Genomic DNA, 15,429 nt, shown 5'->3' with positions numbered 1-15,429 from the left:
CAAAGATACAGAATTTCCGGAGGATGGGGCCCAGAAATCAGGATTTTTAAAAGATTCCCAGGTGATTCTAATGTGCAGCCAAGGTTGAGAACCACTGATCTTACTGATTGATTTTAGAGAAAGAGAGAGGAAGAGAGACATTTGTTGCTCCACTTATTTTTGCATTCATTGATTCTTGTATGTGCCCTGACCGAGGATGGAACCCATGACCTTGGTGTATCAGGAGGATGCTACAACCAACCGAGCTGCCTGGCCAGGGCTGTAATACTTTTTTAATCAGCAAAAACAATGAAGCTAGTTTCTTTTTTTTTTAATTTTACACAGCAGTATCTTTACTTTTCACATTTGATGCTTATGAACTTGTTACTTTTGGATCTTTCAGAATGCCCAGCATAACAGCTGTACCTGACAGATTCATATTAGATATTACAGTTGCCCCTCGAACAGCACAGGGGATTAGGGGATCCCATCAATGCCCCTGCTGTGGAAAATCCATGTATAATTTTTAGTTCCCCCAAAACTTAATTACAGTCATCCCTTGTTATACGTGAGAGATTGGTTCCAGGACAATTACCCTACTCCCATATTAAAATCTGAGGATGCTCAAGTCCCTTTATAAAATGATGCAGAACAACGCATAGAGCCGACTCTGAATCTGCTCATCCCAGCGGAGTGTTGAAAATACTGTTTTCGATCCATAGTTAGTTGAATCCACAAATGCGAAACCTGCAGATACAGAGAGGGCTGATTATATTTATTGAAAAAAAATTCTGTGTATAAGTGGATGCACACAGTTCAAACCAGTGTTATTCAAGGGTCAACTGTATATTAGTTGTCTATTACTGATATAACAAATGAACATACATCTAATGGCTTAAAACAATATTTTTATTTTCACAGTACCAGAGGTCAGAAGCACAAAATCAGTTCCACTTGCTAAAGTCAGGAGGTTAGCAGGACTGGTTTCTTTCAGAGGCTCTGAGGAGGGAACTTTCCGTGCCTCTTCCAGCGTCTAGGGCTGCGTCCCCACATCCCCTGCCTAGTGGCCCTTCCCATCCTCATTGCCCGGCCTACAGCACCTTGTAAAGTGTTCTCTGCTTCCGTGGTCACATCACCTCTCCTCCATAGTCAGATCTCCCTCTGCCTTCCTCTTATAAAAACCTGGTGATTATATTTGGAGTCCACCCCAGTGGTTCTCAACCTTCTGGCCCTTTAAATACAGTTCCTCATGTTGTGACCCAACCATAAAATTATTTTCGTTGCTACTTCATAACTGTAATGTTGCTACTGTTATGAATCATAATGTAAATATCTGATATGCAGGATGGTCTTAGGCGACCCTTGTGAAAGGGTCGTTCGACCGCCAAAGGGGTCTCGACCCACAGGTTGAGAACCGCTGACCTAGACAATCCAGGATAATCTTGCCATCCCAGGGTCTAATTTGATCATATCCGCAAAGGCCCTTCTGCCGTTTAAGGTAGCATCTGCTGCCTAACCGGTTTGGCTCAGTGAATAGAGCATCGGCCTGCGGACTGAAGGGTCTCGGGTTTGATTCCAGTCAAGGGCATGTACCTTGGTTGCGGGCACGTCCCCAGTGGGGAGTGTGCAGGAGGCAGCTGATAGATGTTTCTCTCTCATCGATGTTTCTGGCTATCTATTCCTCTCCCTTCCTTTCTGTAAAAAATCAATAAAAAATATATTTTTAAGGTAGCATCTGCAGGGCGCTGGGTACTCTTCAGCCTACCACAATACTAGTTAGCTCCACATCCACGTATCAAGTCTTGCTCCATTGTTTTCGTTTTCCAAGAAACCATTTTCTAAGAATCTTGACTCTCACAAAACGATTCCCTTCCCCCTTTTCCCAGGCTGATGTGGATGTGGCTCACTCTGGGGAGAACTGCAGACCCCAGCTTGAGGCTGCCCTGCTCGAGGACACTGTGGGTGGCCCCGAAGGCCTGGAAAAACAGGTCCAGCTGGAAAGCTTACCCGGAACCATTCCAGAGAGTTCCCCATCTCCTGTGGGAAGGAACAGAAGAATAAATTTAGGTAAAAGCCCCCATTCGTGTTAATCTCCATAAAATACCGTTTCTCTAAATGTATTTCTTAATATGTGTTTGGTGGCCCCTTTATCACAGTTTTGTGGGCCAGGGAGTGCTCTAAATGTCAAGGTCCCCCTCTCTAAGACATTAGAATTTAGCCTTAAATCTTCATTTTGTGAGTAAATAATGCTAACTATGAGTCTTCTGGTCAGGGAGTAATTACACCATCTTTTTCCCCCCTTAACTAAGAGGCTTATTGGTGGTTGGTAATAGGCCTTAGGAATAGAAGTTCCACAGGCTTTGGTTAAATTCTTTTAAACGCCACCGTGTTAACACTTTTTCAAGGGAAAGTTCTACATTTGAAAAAATAAATAAAACCTGCATCAACTGTTTCCCCTGTCTCTCCCCATCCAAAGTATCAGCAAATCTACAATGAAAGAATCTTTCAAAATATAAAGAAGTAATTATGACCTAGTGTGCCCTTTGAAACTGTTCGTTTATAAATATTTTTCTTATGGCGTGTTTTCACTTTACTTCAGTTACCCCCTGATGTTGAGATGAGAGCTCTTATTTATATTTTATCAGCCTTTGAAACAAATTGAACTTAACAGGCCTCAAGGAAAAGTACTCTCTTTTATTTGGGGCGAAGGCTTTCATTTCATTCTTCATTGCTACAGATTCTTCCCTAGGTACAGTTAGAATTAGAAAATAGGTAGGTTATACATGAGATTCTTTTTCTTGGATGTTCGTGCACACGCAGGTTACCACAAATTTCACATTTGCCCTCAACTTGTGTTTCTGATTGTGAAGATGTGACCTCTAAGAAGGAGGTCAAAGACAGGGGATGCAGCACAGGGGCAGCCCTTCCCCCCTCTCACCCCTTTCCCCCCTCTCACCCCTCCCCCACCGCCCCCCCACCCCCCCGCCCTGTGCGTTGCACCAGAACATATTTTTTTCCTCTCTGAAAATTCTGTTGATGGGAATCCCTCCTACAGACTAGAGATTGGCAGGTGGACAGGAACCTGGGTATGGCCTCGAATAGTTAGCCTGCCAGCCCTACACTGTTGAAAGCAGGATGGGGAGGACCACGGGTGAGCAGGACAGTGCCACAAGGGACCAACGTGGGGAGGGTGTGAACTACCAAAGCAGTTGTTTCCAAACCGTAGCATAAATTAGGTCTCAAGAAAGCTCTTACCACAGAATGAGTAGGAACTAGTGCCCTGAGCTTTATATTCTTTCTCTACCCAATCCTCCCTCCCCCCCCACACACACCCCTCTGCTCTCTGCATCCCTGCTCTTCATATCTACAGGGTGTATTTGTTAAAAATTTCTTTAAAAATTTTTTTTTAAATCCTCACCCAAGGATTTTTTTTCTATTGATTTTTAGAGAGTGGAAGGGAAGGAGGGAGAGAGAGAGAGAGAGAGAGAGAGATCGATTGGTTGCCTCCTACATGAGCTCCAACTGGGGGGATCAAACCTGCAACTGAGGTAGTGCCCTTGACCAGGAACCATCCAGCCTTTGGTGCGTGGTCAGATGCTCTAACCACTAAGCAACCTGTCGGGGTAAAAATTCCAAGTTTCACACTAACATTTCCCAAGTATTTCCCATGGGGGAAAAAAAGAAAAAAATGTTATTTTGAATAATTTCAGATTGAGGAAAAGTTGCAGAAAACAAAGAATGCCTATATTCTTTCATCCAGATTCCACAAATGTCAACATTGTACCACATTTGCGTTTTCATGGTCCTCTCCCGCCTCCCTTCCTCCTTCCCTCTCTCCCCATCTCATATACAAGTATATTTTTTCTGAGGGTAAGTTACAGACATAAAGATAATTTACTCCTAAATACACCAACAAGTATTTCCTAAAAACAAGGACATTCTTTGCAAAATCCCAGTACAAGAATCTGAGTCAGGAAACTGCCATTGACACAGCACTGCTATCTCATCTGCAGACCATATTCAGATTTGTCAATTGTCTTACAAACCTCCTTTATAAGTGTCTGGTTCCAGAGCTAATTCAGAATTACATGTTTAATTTAGTTGTCATGTGGTTTTAGTCTCCTTTAATCTGGAACAATCCCTCGGCTTTTCTTTGTCCTTTATAACCCTGATATATTTGGAGATAGAGACCATTTATTTTGTAGAATGGCCTCAGTTTGGGTTTGTCTTATATATTTCCTCATGATTAGGTCCGAGTTATGCACTTTTAGCAAGAATATCAAAAATTATATTGTATCCTGCTTCGTACATCAATCAGGAGGTATGCGATATCTATATTTGACTTTTATTGGGGGTTGTGTTTTGGGGGGCCTTGCAAAATTTTTTAATGTAGTAAAATTCATCAGTCTTTTCTTTTATTGAATCTGGTTTTTGAGTCAGTTAGAAAGCCATTCCCTACAACAAGGTCAAAAACAAACTCACCCGTATTTTCTTGTATGACTTCACTTTTTATACTTATGCTTATGAAGAATTTCTAGTGGCCAGAGAAAATGCTAATGTAAATGTGCCACTGAATAGGAAACACAATGTGTGATGGCACATTACTAAAAGTAAAATTTTACATATTAACAATGGTGATCTCTGAATGGTCACAGAATGGACATTTTTATTATCTCTTTTTTATTCTTTTCTACATTTTCCAATTTTATGATGTATTATTTTTATAATCAGAAAAAAATACAATGTTATTTTTAAATATTTCCCCAAAATTCTTCAATATCCCAAGAAATAATGAAAATTGGTCAGAATGACTTGACATAGTCCAAGAATTTCTGTATAGGTTAATGACTCTAAATGTCAAGCCAAGTACTTCAGTGGATTCAGAAAAGAATTGGTTGAAATGATTAAGGTAATTTCATTGTGTTAGTGACCGGTGTCCACGATGACATTCTTTTTAGAAATATCCTGAAAGAGAAGTGAATCGTGACAAATGGGAGCCCGTGTACTTGGCATGCTTGGGAAGAGGACAGTGAGGTGGTGAAGAACATGACTGATGAAATCAAACAGACTTGAGTTTAAATCCTAGTTCATTTACTTACTACCCTTGTCACCTTGAGCAAGTTAATTAGCCTCTGTCATATCAGGTTTTTTCATAAAATAGAGTTAATAATATCTCTCCTATAGAGTTTATGTCTAATTTAGATGTTATAAAACATAGAAAGTACTTAATAGAGTCCCAGGTTATACATTTTCATGAAAGGACTCCACCCACTAGATGAATGGACTTGGTTACTAACCAGACTTCCTGATGGTTACAAAATAGAAGATAGCTCATTTCTGCAGACTCCCCTTGGCATCTTTGTTTTACAATGTGAAGTTGTAAAAATGGATGCTTGCTTGTTTATTTCTATAATTGAGTCCTTTGTAATGGGGGTTGTCTCCGTGCAGTTTATAAAAGTTCCCCTATAAACTGTTTCAGTGCCACTTTTAGAATTACTAATAAAAATTTAGCTGATACCACTTGACTCCAATTCTGATAAAGTTCAAAGACTCTTCTCAAAAAGGCATATTTTTACTTATGGAGACTTAGCAGATGGTGTAATTGCAAACTCAGAGTTGCAGAACTAGAGGTCTCTTGGCGACATCCTGCTGTTTATCCTCTTGTATACAAAGCATAGAAACCAACTGCAGCTCAGAAGAGTCACCCAAAGCACATCTCATTCTTAGCTGTGGCTTAGCTTCGTAATTAGTGCAGTGAACCCATGGAGCTGTACCCAAGTGTACAAGTGTTGTTACAACAAAAAGCTAGTACATAGCAGCACATGAAAGACTTTTTGTTATGTTAATATGGGGTCTGCTCAGTAAACAGTATATTATGTTGATGTGTATCCTCTGTTAGAACAGTAAGAATTTGAACTTCAAAGGATTCAAAGATTTATAATACAAACAGATATTTAGCTAGGAGGGTTGAGTGTAAGATTTAATTAAGTAGCATGACTTGTATGGCATTCATTTAGCATTTGATTGATAATCTCTTCAAGCTTAAATTTTGCTTTTTTTTTCCCCTTGGAAGACTTAACAACCAATGGATTAATCCATAAACCGCAACCCCTAGAGAATCGAGAGCGACAAAAGTCATCAGACATCCTGGAGGAATTAATTGTTCAAGGAATAATACAAAGCCACAGCAGAGTATCTAGAAATGGAGAATCATACGATGTCACGGCAAGTAATTTTATAATTAACATTAGCTTATAGTTAAAAATAGCAATAGAATATGATTGATCCCAAGTTATTTCCAGCATATGCATCTTATAGTCACAGTACAGACAGCATTTATCTTAGCCAGTTTTTTTCTCCCATAAATTCCCTCACCTTTCTGCACGCTATCCTTCTCTATGGATTCAGAATTGCCCTAATCATTAATGATTAATGAATTCAATAGAACATATCTTGGGTTTTACTAAATTTGAGACACAATAAGCCCCATTGAATAACATGCCTCATTCTTTCAGCAATTTTTACTAAGCATTGCCTATGTACTAGGAACTGTGAATATAAAACTGAATTCTGATTTATCTAATAAGAAAATAAGCCTTAATACCAAAGCTAAACCAGATAAGCTTATATATTTATATACACAGTCTAAGGTCAAATATGAGAAAATGCAGTTATAGAAATGGTTTTCCTCTTATTTTTCTTTGTTGATTCATCTTGACTAATCTTCATTATTTTTCCTTTAGTGTGAGTAATATGTTTACTCTGATTTTAACTTATTGTGGCCAAAGTCTTGAGGTCTTAATTTTTTAATAAGTTCTGTGCAAATTTGTGAAGAGGATAGCAGGTTTTGTTGCTATTTTTGTTATTTTGTTTTGTTTTCTTATTTGTTTCTTTTTTAAGCCAATGCACTGAGGCAGCACCAATAGTCCTAACACATAGTCAAAAGAAAGAAGATAAAAGAAGAAATAACAAGAAAAAGAAGCCTGAGGGGGGAAAAATGGATGGGAAAGAAAAAAAGAGACAGAAATGGTGGCAATAGAGCCCAGAAATCATATCAATGACTTGTGTTGTAGGGAAAACAGTCAGCTGGGAATAAAAAGATACATTATTTAAATAGAGTTTGCACCTAGACCAAGTCACTAAGTGTTTGAATAAAGGCAATTTTCCCTTCCGTTTAGAAAATGCTGAGTATTCATGAATAAAATCTAAAGTGGCATTTTCTTTTGAAGAAGGAAAATAAGCCCTGTAGAAAGTATTTGGAGGTGGGGGGGGGGGGAATAAGGAGATTGCTAAACCTTGTAAATGATATTATCAGGCTGCCAATAACAAGAGGATGTGGGGAAAGGGAAAGGTAAAAATGCACCATAAAATGGAAAAGATAATGTCAACATAATGACAATTTACATTTGTATAGTGGCATGATACAAGGCATTTTGGAGTACCTTGTTTGAAAGTCCCAAATACAATGCATCTTTAATACAGAAAGAGAGAGGACAGATTTTTTCCTATCTGTAGACTCGAGGGTGGGGGTGAGAAAAAATGAAGGTATGTCAAAAGAAAAAGACAGGAGAGCAATCTGGAGGCGGATAGACTGTGGAAATGTTGAGTAGCTAAGTGATACCTTCTTAAGGGAAATGCTCTGGAACCTTGATGTTAATGCCAACAGGAATAGCATTAAAACATTTTCCAGTGATTCAAACGCCAGAGATGAATGAGTTCGGACTCAGACCTTGCAAAGGCACCAACAGGGTTAATTAACATGAGCTACATCATGAAAGAGATGTCTCTTAAAAAAAAAAAGAAAACTGTGGGCTTGACTTGCAATAACATCATTAAGTGAGCCAAAGATGAAGGCTGTTTTCATATTCTATAGCGATGGAATGGTTGTCAGGAGCATAGCTGGAGTGTTCTCAGGATTTAAATGTGATGGGATTGCAGAGGTAGGTAAGAATAATACAGCTCTTTTGTGTTTGTTTGTGTTGTGTGTTTTTTGGGGGGGGGGTTGTTTTTATTTTACTTTGGAATTGGGCCAAGATGCCCTGGCCTAAGATTTAAACAGGCCGGCAGTAATCCATAGTGGTGCCTTTTATTGCCTAGTGCAGTGATGGCGAACCTTTTGAGCTCGGCGTGTCAGCATTTTGAAAAAACCTAACTTAACTCTGGTGCCGTGTCACATATAGAAATTTTTTGATATTTGCAACCATAGTAAAACAAAGACATATTTTTGATATTTATTTTATATATTTAAATGCCATTTAACAAAGAAAACTCAACCAAAAAAATGAGTTCGCGTGTCACCTCTGACATGCGTGTCATAGGTTCGCCATCACTGGCCTGGTGCAGTGGTCCTTAACCTGGCTGCACACTCGAGCCACCAAGGAAGCTTTCAAAACCCCAGTGCCCAGGCTCCACCTGGGACCAGTGGCTGGGCTGGAAGCTCCCGGCGCTTCCCAGGGGCAGCCCAGGCTGAGACCCACTGCCCTGCAGTATCAAGGAACATGCACACAGCCTTCCAATTCATCCCAGAGCTGGCAAGGGTTGAAGCTTTTGAAATTGAAATCCCCCAGTCGCTGTGAAGAGAATTCTGAAGAATTCCTAACAATATAACATATTAGCAGTTATAACACTAAGCTTATACCCAGGAAGCATAAGGAAATGAAGGAGAGATATGATCGCTCATTGTCAAGGTAAAATCTCCAATTCATGTGTAGTTGAGAACAGAAGTGTGTCAGACACCAGGTGCCTTGCATATTTTAAAGAAAGGTATAAGGCCACTGTGAAAAGATGAGAATTAAACTTGAAGGACAAAAAGGGACCCATATTAAGAATGGAAATATTATTAGATAGCTAATACTTTTGACTATCTAATATTTAATAATATTTTTAGGGAGGGGGGAAACAAATGATAAAAATTGGCTAAAAAACAAACCAGAGTGAAGGGAAACAAAAAGAAGATGGTCAAAAGGGGATGTTAATGTCTTCCGTTACGTCAATGTGGTAAATCCAGTCAGACATGTAAACACTTTTTTTTTATTGCTTAAAAAAACATTTTAAATATGTTGGGGGAAAAAGAGTAATAGATATGAGAATACTTTAGAAACAAGACTTATGTACACCAACAGTATACTTAAATACAAGGGCATTTTAGACATAGCCAGGTTCTCTTTAATTCAGTTGTCATTTAGAGTAACATATAATAAAAGATGCTGAAAAGTGAGGGTCCTTCGTTCATCTTCTGAATCAGGGGACTCCCCTGTGAGCCAGTCTCTCCCCAGAAGTCCACCACAGATCCCCCTTTGCCCTTTTTTTTCCCCTTAATTTCATCTTTTCCTTGTTGGCAACTACTATAGCAATTCCATAATGCCCTCTGGATAACCTGCTTTCAGGCATATTATACTAATAGATGTTATGTTCACTCAGAGAAAATACAATGATATGTAAGAAACATAATATTTAGAAGCTTAATATCAGACTAAGTGAATCATTATATTTTAAAACATTCTAATGAGACATAACTGGCTGTATTATTTTCATTGGTGTTCTGCACACATGTAAATACTAGAGGCCCAATGCACGAAATTCATGCAAGAGTAGGCCTTCCTTTGTCCAGCTGCCGGCACCGGCTTCCCTCTGGCACCCAGGACCCAGGCTTCCCTTGCAGCCCTGGCTTCATCTGGAATGTCATCCGGAAGGATGTCCAGAAGGACATCTGGTCTAATTAGCATATTACACTTTTATTATTATAGATGTGTATGGATTGGGATAGATCTCTTTAGCGAGATGTGATTGGTTCTCATTTATCCACATAGGTATTAACTGCTTTAAGTGTCTTTCATCCCAAACTTATTTCTCCCTATCTCTTAGGGCATGCTGAGTCTCCCTACATAAGATTCTGAATTTTTTATTGACTCCTCCTGTCTCCGGTCAGAGTTTATTCCCTTCTCAGCAACTTCTGTACTTGGTAACCTTTAGTGCAGTTAAGGTGTTTGTCCACATTGCATCAGAGTCTCTAACATTATTTGCTGAACCTCAGGGGGAGTTTGTTGAGGAGGAAGTCACTGGGTAAAGACCAATAATGCCAGTTAACGCTCAGACTGACCTCCCCGAGGAGGTCTAGCAGTGACAGAGCAGGAATGATACGTCTCTTCCCAGAAGCTTTGGCCTATTTTATGCACAAGGCTCCAGTACGGGCCATAGCCAAGGTGGGTTCATCTGTAGGTCAATAGTTAATTAAGGAAGCTCTGAGGAATACACAGTGGAGGCAAGAGGTAATATTATACAGTTAGATTGGCTGGAAAAAAGACCCAAATCTTATCACAGCATCTTAGGGCATGGCAGTCCTCCAATGGTGTTCTTAAAATTATGGGACTAGTAACCTCTATAGGGATTTTTTTCAAAAAAAACACATTTTTATTGACTTTAAAGAGAGAGAGAGAGAGAGAGAGAGAGAGAGAGAGAGAGAGAGAGGGAGAGAGATGTCAATGTGAGAGAAACACATTGACTGGTTGTCTCCCGCACGAGGGGGACTGAGGTATGTGCCCTTGACTGAAATCTAACCCTCGACCCTCAGTCCACAGGCCAATGCTCTAACCACTAAGCAGCCAGCTAGGACCATCCCAGTTATTTGTAATGAACAACTCACCACATAAAACTACCTCAAGGCTGTTACTGAACCAAAACTTCGACAAATATTTCCCCTTTAACAGGTTTTCTGAGAATCACACATCTTAAAGCTAGAGGAAGCTTAGCCATCCCAGTCCCCTCGTTATTTTTACATTTGAGAAAACTGAGCACATAGAGCAAAGGTGCCTTGTCTCAGGTCACACAGTAAGTATGAGTGGTAGGCAGGCCAGAGGCTAAAGCCCAGCCCCCTGCCTGTTGGCCCTGCGATTCCAACTCTCATTCCTCCCTTTTGTGACAAATGCTATATCTTGGTTATGATTCCATGTGGTTATTGAAAAAAATCACTGCTTTCACCAAATGAAAAGTAATTTGCACTTTTTAAAAATATTTTTTTATTGATTTCTGAAAGGGAGAGAGATAGAAACATCAATGATGAGGGAGAATCACTGATCAGCTGCCTCCTGCACGCCCCACACTGGGGATTGAGCCCGCATATGCCCTGACCAGGAATCGAACTGTGACCTCCTGATTCATAGGTTAACACTCAACCACTGAGCAACCCTGGCCATGCAAAAATAATTTCCATTTACTGAGTGGCTAAGATCTACTTCTCCTCCCCGTTTAAAAAAAATAATCCCATGAAAAAGTATTATTAAACCTATTTTACAAATGAGGAAGGCAAGTGTTACGGAATTTAATGCCAAGCCACACCATGGCTGAGCCAGGATTCAAACCCAGGTCTTTCTGGTGCCTTTTCTGCTATGCTAAATTGTCTCTCTTTGATTTATTTTTTCAGTATTTACAGTATTGCAGTCTGACGAGACAGTCTTTTAGATAAATCAATGGATATCAGTATCTCTTTTGTCTTTAAACATCTTTAGAGAAATTATCTATTCAGTTCACTTTATAATGAAGCCTTGGAGTTCATTAAGACCTCCCCCAGTCGTAATAAATCCATGTATAGTGAGCTAAAAAGATGTCCATATAAAGTGAGGAAAGCAAATTGCAGAGCAATGTCTGTAGTATAATCCCATTTATGGTTGACTAAAAATTACAGATGTACTTTAAAGTGGTCATGATCAGAGACCACATGCCAAACAGAGTATTAGGAGATTATTTATGTATCATTTTAATTTTTTATAATTAATGTATGTTATTTTAACCCAATGTTTAAAAGAATAAATGTGAAAACTTTCTTTATAAACCTTTTATAACAGCGGTTCTCAACCTGTGGGTCGCGACCCCTTTGGGGGTGGAAAGACCCTTTCACAGGGGTAGCCTAAGACCATCGGAAAACACATATATAATTACATATTGTTTTGTGATTAATTACTATCTTTTAATTATGTTCAATTTGTAACAATGAAAATACATCCTGCATATCAGATATTTACATTACAATTCATAACAGTAGCAAAATTATAGTTATGAAGTAGCAAGGAAAATAATTTTATGGTTGGGGGTCACCACAACATGAGGAACTGTATTAAAGGGTGGTGGCATTAGGAAGGTTGAGAATCACTGCTTTACAACAATGTTACTTTTTTGAAACTAGAAATTATCATTGGAAAGCCATTATTACTGCTTTGAACTGTTTAAAGTTTTGTCATTCATACGAAATGGATGGTTTTTTCTGCTGTCGATGTACCAACAGCAAAGTCCAGCACAGAGTTGCTGCCCAGTAATCATTAATTCTCCCCTCCCATGACCAGAAGTGCTGGGAACTAATCTCCATCCCAAAGGAAAGTCATTTGTAGTTTGTGGCATATTATAAAATCATCGGGTTTAACTTTAGACCTTGCATCACAAATTCATCACTCATCCACCAACTTTTCCTATCTTGTGTTTGTTCTCAAGTTTTGTTTTTTTTTTTCCTTCTCCTGAGTTCTCACCCAATTCCAGGACATTAGTGCATTCTTTCATGTTTTTTTTTTTTTGGTAATAACCTGTTGTTTTTTTCTAGGCACCAATAGATTTTTTTTTCTTTAGGACTCAGTTCTGTTGTTACCAGTTTTCATGTTGTTTTTTAAATTGGACACTGTAAAGTTTAGAGTTTTAGGTTTTATATTTTAAACTGTGTTTATTTTACCTTCGGCCTCCCTTTGCCAATGAGTACATTTGTTCCTCCGTGTCTTCCTCCAGGTGAACATGACTGAGAAGCCACTGAGAAAGCCACCAGCCAGGCTGAAAAAACTCAAGATCAAAAAGGAAGTAACAGATTTCACAATGAAGGACATAGAGGAGAAGATGCAGGCGGTGGCCGAGCGCAGGAAGGTACCTGGGCTGGGGCGGGGTGGCGCTGCCTGCTGAGATGAGCCTTTCCTTTCAGCAGCGTTTAGACAAATTGTGTGGATTTGTATTATCTTCATTATCTGTATGCTTCTTACGCTGTATGCTTAATTTTTCATGTGTATGGTGAAGGAATAAGGCATTATCTTGAAAATGGTTGAATTAGTTTCATCAATATAGCCTAAGCAAGCAATATCCAATTCCCAGAACTAAGTGCGGACTTTTCTTCATATGAAAAAAGAAAAACTTAAGTTGGGGCTAGGGGTGAGGGGACGTGTGGGGATGGAGGATGGGAGGTGAGAGGAGGCCTAAGAGACCATCACAGACCTCCTGCAGCCCCTGCACAAGTGGTCCTCATATCCCTCCCACAGTCTTCATTGCCATCTCTCTCCTGGGCCTTTCCAACTAGACTAGGAGCTGCATGAGGGTAGGAAGTGTGTCTGTCTTCTTCAACAGGAATTCCTTAACGGGTAGGTTGTTAAATGACTAAATAATGCCATAAACGTTAACCACAGGCAATATTAATGAAAACATAGAGAACATTAGAACATTATTTGGACTCTTTTTCATTCTTCAATACTGCCTTTCAGACAAAAGAAGAAGAAATGAGAAAGAGACTACGGAGTGACCGACTTCTGCCCTCCGCCAATCGTTCAGACTCAGCTGACCCTGGTGGGGCTGAGGTTCCATTTGCCAAAGGACTTAACCCTGTGAGTTCTGCTGTGTTTGAGCCGTGGGACCTGCAGGGAGGAAAGCCGTTGAAAAGAAAGAAGAGCAAAAGTGATGTGACCTCAAATGATAGAGACTACAGTTATGAAGGTATTGGCATCGTGGAGTCAGACATGTCCTACAACCAAGAAGATCACATATTCTAATGAGCCATTTATGTGAATTCTGTGAAAAAGCACCCGTTTCCCCCAGTCATGCCAGGTTTTGTGTGTCTTATCTTTTTCTTTGACTGCCTGGCTGCATGGGCTAGTTAGCTGAGTAAATTAAATGGCTAATGGTTATGCTAGCTTCACAAAAAGGAAGATTCGACTACTTTCGATATTAAAAGTTGGCTTCAAACATTGTGAAGATGTCTTTATTAGTACCTCCAGCTTACAATAATGTGTTTGTGCCCAATGAAACCCTTCCTTTTTGCTCCTGCCCCTTGGCTGTGTCCACCCTCTGAGGGTCCTGTAAGACAAATTGCATGGATCTTGTCAACTGATGGCCATTGGCACCAATTCAATTCCAACAGGAATCCCAAATTTGGGGTGCAGTGAAGAAGGAAACTTTATTCAGTGCAAAAGGGCTCAACTGTGATACAGCACAGCTATGAGAATAGCAGGGCTCTGAGGCAGCCCTGGAGCCAGGCCCTCTCCAGCTAGACAGCTCTGCCCTGCTCCTTGCTGGTCTGCTCACTGCTGTGCTGGTCTGCTACACGGTGCTTTGGTTTGCTCTGGCTAATTCAGTTTCTACCCCGTCTTCAGTCTTTGGTGGAAAGAGAATGAGCACTTTCAGAGCCACAGAGGAGCTGGCTTATAAGGACTGAAGTCTCCACCCCTAGTCCCTGATTGGTCTGTCCTCATGCAAATGAGGACACCATATCCTTGCAGTTTGATTGATCCAAAAGGCACTGTCCTGCTTGGGCAGAATAGGGCCACTCTGGTTGGTCAGAGCTGCACAACTCCAATTTGTTGGGGAAAGCTTCAGTCCTATCCTATATAATAAAAGGCTAATATGCAAATTGACCAAATGGCGGAATGACCAGTTGCTATGACGCACATTGACCACCAGGGGGCAGATGCTCAACACAGAGCTGCCCCCTGGTGGCCAGTGCACTCCCACAGGGGGAGCGCCACTCAGCCAGAAGCCGGACTCACGGCTGGCGAGAGCCTCCAAGGTAAGGACAGTGTGGGGAGTGGGCCTAAGCCAGCAGGCAGACATCCCCTGAGGGATCCCGGACTGTGAGAGAGCACAGGCTGGGCTGAGGGACCCCTCCCCGCCCCCAGTGCATGAATGTTGTGCACTGGGCCTCTGTTGGTTGAAATAAGATCACAGGAACTTTTTTTTTTATAAGGGCTGGCACTGATAGCAGAAACACAGTGCAAGCAGGCAGTTCAGTGCAGAGGCAGGAAGTTCAGTGCAAACTTCTCCCTGAAGTGCAGTTTGTGTGAGAAGTCCTTGTATAGAAATGGCTGCTAGACTCTTTTTTAAAATTTGAGCCCATTAGCCACCAGAAGCCCTTCTTAATAGGTGTCTTCTTTCTCAGGGTTCACAATCTATATTATGTATTTTAATGATCTGTATACTTCATATACCTGGCCAGTGCCTTACTTCCCTGCAAGCACTCCAGGCTGAAGAACTTGGGGGCCCTCATCCTATTGTAATTATACCTTGATTCTTCCCTCTCTCTTATCACCCACATCCAATCAATTGTCATGTCTGTGGGTCTACATTCTAAGGCTCTCTTGCATCCATTTTCATAGTTTTCCCCCTGCCACTACCTAGTTAGACCACCCTATTATCATTCAGCTAGATTACTTCAACAGT

The 15,429-nt window shown here is 40.5% G+C and overlaps 1 protein-coding gene across 1 annotated transcript in view; it reads left to right on the top strand.

Moving 5' to 3' along the window:
- Positions 1-13,766, top strand: part of STMND1 (stathmin domain containing 1) — a 23,530-nt gene extending 9,764 nt beyond the window's left edge. Inside the window, exons 2-5 of the mRNA XM_006091749.3 lie at positions 1,866-2,046; positions 6,053-6,204; positions 12,745-12,876; positions 13,482-13,766. Of these exons, the coding sequence (XP_006091811.1) occupies positions 1,866-2,046; positions 6,053-6,204; positions 12,745-12,876; positions 13,482-13,766 (750 nt within the window). The remainder of the gene's footprint in view (positions 1-1,865; positions 2,047-6,052; positions 6,205-12,744; positions 12,877-13,481) is intronic.
- The last annotated feature ends 1,663 nt before the right edge of the window (positions 13,767-15,429 follow it).

Source organism: Myotis lucifugus, unplaced genomic scaffold, assembly GCF_000147115.1.
Source record: "Myotis lucifugus unplaced genomic scaffold, Myoluc2.0 scaffold_95, whole genome shotgun sequence".
Lineage (NCBI taxonomy): Eukaryota > Metazoa > Chordata > Mammalia > Chiroptera > Vespertilionidae > Myotis > Myotis lucifugus.
This window is presented reverse-complemented; position numbering and strand designations above follow the sequence as displayed.